The sequence below is a fragment of the Polypterus senegalus genome, chromosome 7 (assembly GCF_016835505.1).
Source record: "Polypterus senegalus isolate Bchr_013 chromosome 7, ASM1683550v1, whole genome shotgun sequence".
Lineage (NCBI taxonomy): Eukaryota > Metazoa > Chordata > Cladistia > Polypteriformes > Polypteridae > Polypterus > Polypterus senegalus.
In genome coordinates this window covers 164,673,947-164,680,074 of record NC_053160.1, presented here as the reverse complement: position 1 = coordinate 164,680,074, position 6,128 = coordinate 164,673,947, and the positions used below count along the sequence as shown (strand labels likewise).

Genomic DNA, 6,128 nt, shown 5'->3' with positions numbered 1-6,128 from the left:
AGAGTAGATGTAGCAGTATAGTAACGGTAGAAGAAAATGTAATAGTAGTAGATCTGTTTGAATTTTCACAAGAGGATTGTATTTCAGAATTATAATGAGTGACCAATACTTTTTGCATAAAAAGGAGTGTTTTTTAGATTGTTTTCTTTAAAGTTTAATAATACTTTGTGTATGTATGAGACAATCAAATCTTGATAAATAAAGTACATTATATTCATTGCATAAAAAGTTGTGTTTATGTGAATATTTCTGGGGAAGAGGGCCCATACCTTTCTTCAGATTCTTAAAGGGGTCCGTGACTCAAAAAAGGTTAAGAATCACTGATCTAGATTGATAGATATAATACATATAGATATAACTATATAGTTATAGTATGCATATACTGTACATTGAGAAATTAAAATTGGTGCAAGTTATCTATAAGTCAGGCAAAGTTTGCATTAATGAAATGTACAGTTTCCCTTTTTCGGACGTTCATTCGATCACCTGAGTATTATTACATATGCATTATAATTCTTTCAGATTTTGGGAACTTGCGCTTATTGTGCGTGTGCCCGTCGTGTGGTGTCCTTTTGGTTCTGTTTTGTTCCAAATGAATTCTCTCTCTGGTGTAGTGAGAGTGTGACTATCTGAATAAGCCCCCCCTCCTCCTCCTCCTTCTCCTTCCCTGCCAGATCTTTGGATAGAGACGGAGCCCACCACTGGCCGACCCTCTAGTGCTCTCTGCTGCCCGCTGCGGACACCAGGAGCGCTCGACGCGGTTTCCGCGCCTCTCGCCGGCTTTCTCCTCTGCGGCTCTTCGAGTCTAGTTCTGCAGGACTTCGACTCATTCATTCGCAAACTTCCTAGCCTTTGCTTTACCGCACGCGCTGGTGGGCTTCGGCTCACGTAGACATACACGCACACTTCCAGCCTGCTTTACTGCTGCTTTTGCTGCCTGTTAAACATTTTTGTCCTCGCCTTTTCTGGCTCAAAATCTCGCCGCACCTGAATGCTATTAAATTGACTTTTTAAGAAATCCTAAAAAATGCATACAAGTCACCTTTGCAGCATTCTGCATCAGCTGTGCTTACTGGCCATCTACGCGTTTGCAGGTACTGTAAAGTTATTTATTTTTCTGCGTTAGCTAACCGAAGGGCAGACGCGGTTACAGTGCGATGCGGACAGGTGACCTGCCACACAGGTGTCCACTAAACGAGCCAGGTGTGAATGGCGAAAACGAGCGGCTAACTTATTGCATTACTTTCTCAATGTAACCAGGCACAGAGATTTCCCAGGAGTCCGAGATCGTGTATCCAGTGATCTCCCCGGCGGTGGCCGCTGAAGTCTTTGACAGCGCAGAGAGAGATCCGACGGCGGGTGCCAGTTCCCGGGAGGCCCGCTCTCTTGCCCACGGCGAGGAGTACGAGTCGCAGGAGCTAGACCAATGGGAGCCTCCCGGACCGCAATCGCTAAGCGCGCCGGGACTGGAGCTCACGCTAGCAGCCTTCGGCAGGGAGCTCCGCATCCTTCTGAGACGGGACAGCAGGTTTCTGGCGCAGAAGTTCATGGTGGAAAGCAGGCTGAACGCGAGGAAAGCCCCGCAGGAGAGTGCAGCCAGCGCGGAGAGATCGTGCTATTACAGCGGGACGGTGGCGAACGCGACGGGTTCGATTGCCTCTTTCAGCACCTGCGGGGGTCTGGTAAGTGTAGACTACCACCACGTGGGTGGGCACGGCCCCCCGACGTGGCTTTGTTATCTCTTTATTGTCTGGTATTCATGATAGGAAGCCGTCCATTCATTTTATCAATGCACTTTTCCAGGATAGGGTAACATGTTCTGTTTTTTTTTACACATTTTCCAAAATGTGACAAGAATGAATGGTGACAATGTAGAAATGATCAGAGTTTTTAATTTCCTTTATGATTCACAGATGAAGGAAGACATGAATGATAAGAATTTCATCAGAACTGGGCTAGTTTCAGAAGTACCAGCAGTAAATATTGACCTGGAAGTTTCAAAACAGAGTTGACCATTAGTTCTTTTTAAAAATTGCTCTCAATATATCTTTGTGAGTGGGCACTGCATTGGACCATCATACGGTCCCTGGCTGGATCCTGGCTTGCACTCTGCAGTCCAGACAGGTTTTGGTTGACCGGGACCCTGAAGTGGGTTTGAAAATGAATAAACTTACAGATAAGTGAAGATACAGAGTAATATTCTCACATATTAATGGTAAAGCCCCTGTATGGACTTTGCATGATCTCGGTGTCAATGGGGGTTTCCTCCCACAGGCCAAAGGTATGCAGTTAGGTGAATTGACATTGCTAAATTGGCCCTAGTGTGTGTGTGTGTGTGTGTGGGTGTGTGTGTGTCTAGGGACTGTTCATGCATTGTACCCTATGCAAGGATAGGTTCCAGCTTCCTGATGACCCCTGTCGTCAAGTGTGGGAGTGACACAGTGCAGAAATGAGAAAAGTTGGGACGCCAGATGGTTTCATTCCATCAAAAAGAAAACAAAAGAGCCCACCATGGCTGGTCTCAATAGCATGCGTTAAATAAAAACAAAACAGCACCGATAGATGAAGGTTAGCATTCTTTTGGTGTATATTGATCTGGAGGGAGCTCCATCTTGCAGTTTGCTCAGGCCAACATTAGACAGCCACATTCTAGGGAGCCTGTTTTATATGTAGCGCTCTCACCAGAAGGGGTGGAGTCAGATCTACTTACAGGGCGTGTCTTTGGAGCTGTGGAGGGTAAAGGGAGGTGACATGGTTAGCAATTGTGCCCCCTGTCATCCCAGGGTGGTATAACATACCTCTGATGAGCCCAGAAGTTGCTCCTCTGACACGAGTGTGACACCCTACTTATGATAAAGTGGATTTGAAAGATAGATGGACAGATGGATTAATGGTAAAGTCACATTTACATTTATTTGTTAAAAATATTTAGGCTAGGTGGAATTACCGTTTAAATGTTATAGGGTCCTGTAGGTCAAGTGCTCTGTTGTGCCAGCACAGTGGCTCAGTGGATGGCTCTGTCTGCTTGTGGCCCCAGAGCCCTGTGTATCTTGGCCTAGACACGGTCTGTGTAGAAATTGTGTGTTCTCTTCATGTCTCCATAGGTGCATCTCTAGAACTTGTATGTTAGATTAACTGGTGTGAGTATCTGTTTGAACATATTTAAGAGTACATTATTTAATCTACTTTGTGATTTCTACTAACTGAAATGAAGTTGTTATTGTAATATGTTTAAGTTTATCGTATGTCCACAAAATTAGGATTTGGTTTTCTCTTGTGAAGGGTAACCAATCAGAGAATGAGACATTGTAATGAGCAGGATCCAATCAGAGAAGGACTAATTAATAATCATTATTGTGTTTTATATGGGCACACATGCATGTAAAAACTTCACTGTACTCTGTAAAGGTGACAGTCATAGTACTACTATTACCTGTTATGGAAATATAGTAGAGGACAAGTTACTTCTAAAAAACAAGTATATATCCTGCTACTGACACTGTGTGACCCAGAGCAAGTCACTTGACCTGCCTGTGCTTCAATCGGAAAATCAGAAGAAATATAACCAATTGTATCATAAATGTTGTAAGTCGCCTTGGATAAAGGTGCCAGCCAAATAAGTAAATGTAAATGTAAAAGGCATCTGTTGATTTATTGAACTTGTCTAAAAGTGCGTCAGGGCTTTCCGAAAGCCTAGGACAACTGTCAACAAAAGTCAAGTCACATTATCAGTCTAGGACTGATTCGTGACTTGGATCTCAGATTTCACAGACAACTTGGTCATCAAGGGTCGTTTCTTTCATTTTGGCTTGATTTTCAAGATTATAATCTTAGGATACACTCACACTACTGCACGTTTAATTTAAAAGCAAAGTTTTTAAACAAAACCAATCTCCATTTGCACTAGCATTTCCACATCATTTACAAAACGATCAATGTCCACACTAAAACATCTGAAAATGAATGTGACGTAGCCTTTCACTTACACTGAGCATGCATACATTGACAAAAAAAAAATCCTGGAAGGAATAGTAATACCATCAGCCAGGGAATTCATAGCAAAAGTTTAGCGACTAAATTACTGTATTTGCACTCTGTGCATTTTACACAGCATTCAAACTGTACAAAATACAATTTAGATGTGTACAGGTAAGCAACACAAAAAGCTCCATGGAAAGCAACTCTTCTATGTCCTCTAAGTTGGAATATTGTTTTCTTCTGTAATGGGTGACCAGTCAAGGAACAAGACATTGTAAGGGAAAGGATCCAATCAAGGAAGTGCTATGTAATAAGCACAAGCAAATCAGAGTGTGATTAGAGCCTACATTTTCAAAAGTCTGCGTTTTCACCTGTCCACATTGCAGTGCTGAGCCAGCATCTTCAGAAGTGTAAGACTCTGTAGTTTTTAAAAGGTCTCTATTTTCAGGGTTTTAAAAAGCCAAGGCAGTATGGGTGGAAGGCGAAAACATAGAGTAATGTCTGCATTTTTAAAGATAAATGTCATAATATGGACATTGCCTCTGATAGAGTGACCCATGCATTGATACAGTATCTTCTCATTTAGGTTATTCTAAATTCTTTGTATATGGATATCCGACAATCATCTTTGCTGCATATGCAGTTGGTATAGAATGCTGCGTCCAGATTATTAATGGGTACTAAGAAGAGAAGTCCCATCACTCCAGCTTTAGCATCCCTTCAGTGGCTCCCAGTTTAGTTTAAGATTTATTCCCAAGTGCAGCTTTTAGTTTTTAAAGCTTTAAATGGGTTGTCCCCATCCTATGTTGCTGACTTGCCTTGCCCTGACTCCACCACCAGGTCATTAAGATTGTCATGTCAGCTGTTGATAGATGTTCCTCAATCCAGATTAAACTTTAAGAGGGGCTGTGCATTCACACTAGCTGACCACTCAGTTTTTGTGGATGTCCTGCTCTTACTGCTATGTAACAAACTTTCCATTTCTCCATGACAGATCTAACTGGACTTCATGGCAAATTCAGTGATGTGGATGTTTTCCGGTCCCATCCTCTGACTTTTGCTTTTCAGTCACCTTTTCATGGAGTTGCTTCGAGTGTTTTTTTTTTGTCTTCATTGTGTAGGTTAGCCCACCATACTGTTCTCCACAAGCTGGACCTTCAACTTAAGATGCATTTATACTACAGTTACATGAAAACTTACATAGGTGGTCTTCATTGGACTAATTCTGTGACTTCTAAAGCCAATTGGCTGCACTAATGATGATCGCAGAGGTGTCATATTAAAATACTTTTACCAACTTTTTCCAACAATTATATTGTGTTTTATATTTATAACTAGCAGAATACCCGCGCTTCGCAGTGGAGAAGTAGTGTGTTAAAGAAGTTATGAAATAGAAAAGGAAAAATTTTATAAATGATGTAACATGATTGTTAATGTAATTGTTTTGTCATTGATATGAGTGTTGTTCTCATATCTATATATATATATATATATATATATATTTATATATATATCTATATATATATTTATATATATCTATATAGCAATATACCCAGCTTCAGCGTAGAAGTAGTGTGTTGTCAATTTAATTGTTTTGTCACTGTTGTGAGTGATGTGATGAGTGTTGCTGTCATATATATATATATATATATATATATATATATATATATATATATATACCTGTACATATCCATACATATACACATATATATACATACATACATATATATATACATATATACACATACATACACATACATATACATACACACAAATACATATATATATATACATACACACAGATATATAAACATATACATACATATCTACATATTCTACATACACACACACACACACACATATATATATATATATATATATATATATATATATATATATATATATATATATATATATATATATATATACTCTGCGAGCAACCAGGGCTGCTGCTGACCAAATGGGTGCCCTAAGCAGAAATTTACTTTTGTGCCCCCTCCACCAAATATTACGGAAGTAAAAATAAAATAATTAAAAAAAAACCTACTTAATGACACCATATGATCATTATTAATCAATAATCATAATTGCCTCTGTGTTTTAATATAATGCATTTTAAGTCATTTTGTTTATTTTGATCTGCTTGTATT

At 39.8% G+C, this 6,128-nt stretch overlaps 1 protein-coding gene across 2 annotated transcripts in view; it reads left to right on the top strand.

Annotated features, from left to right (window-relative positions):
* Window positions 1-689: 689 nt before the first annotated feature.
* Window positions 690-6,128, top strand: part of LOC120532961 (A disintegrin and metalloproteinase with thrombospondin motifs 19-like) — a 245,910-nt gene continuing 240,471 nt past the window's right edge. Inside the window, exons 1-2 of one of the 2 annotated variants that reach the window (XM_039759484.1) lie at window positions 690-1,094; window positions 1,261-1,682. In XM_039759484.1, the coding sequence (XP_039615418.1) occupies window positions 1,028-1,094; window positions 1,261-1,682 (489 nt within the window). In that variant the 5' untranslated portion in view covers window positions 690-1,027. The remainder of the gene's footprint in view (window positions 1,095-1,260; window positions 1,683-6,128) is intronic. The other variant, XM_039759483.1, reaches the window with a different exon arrangement.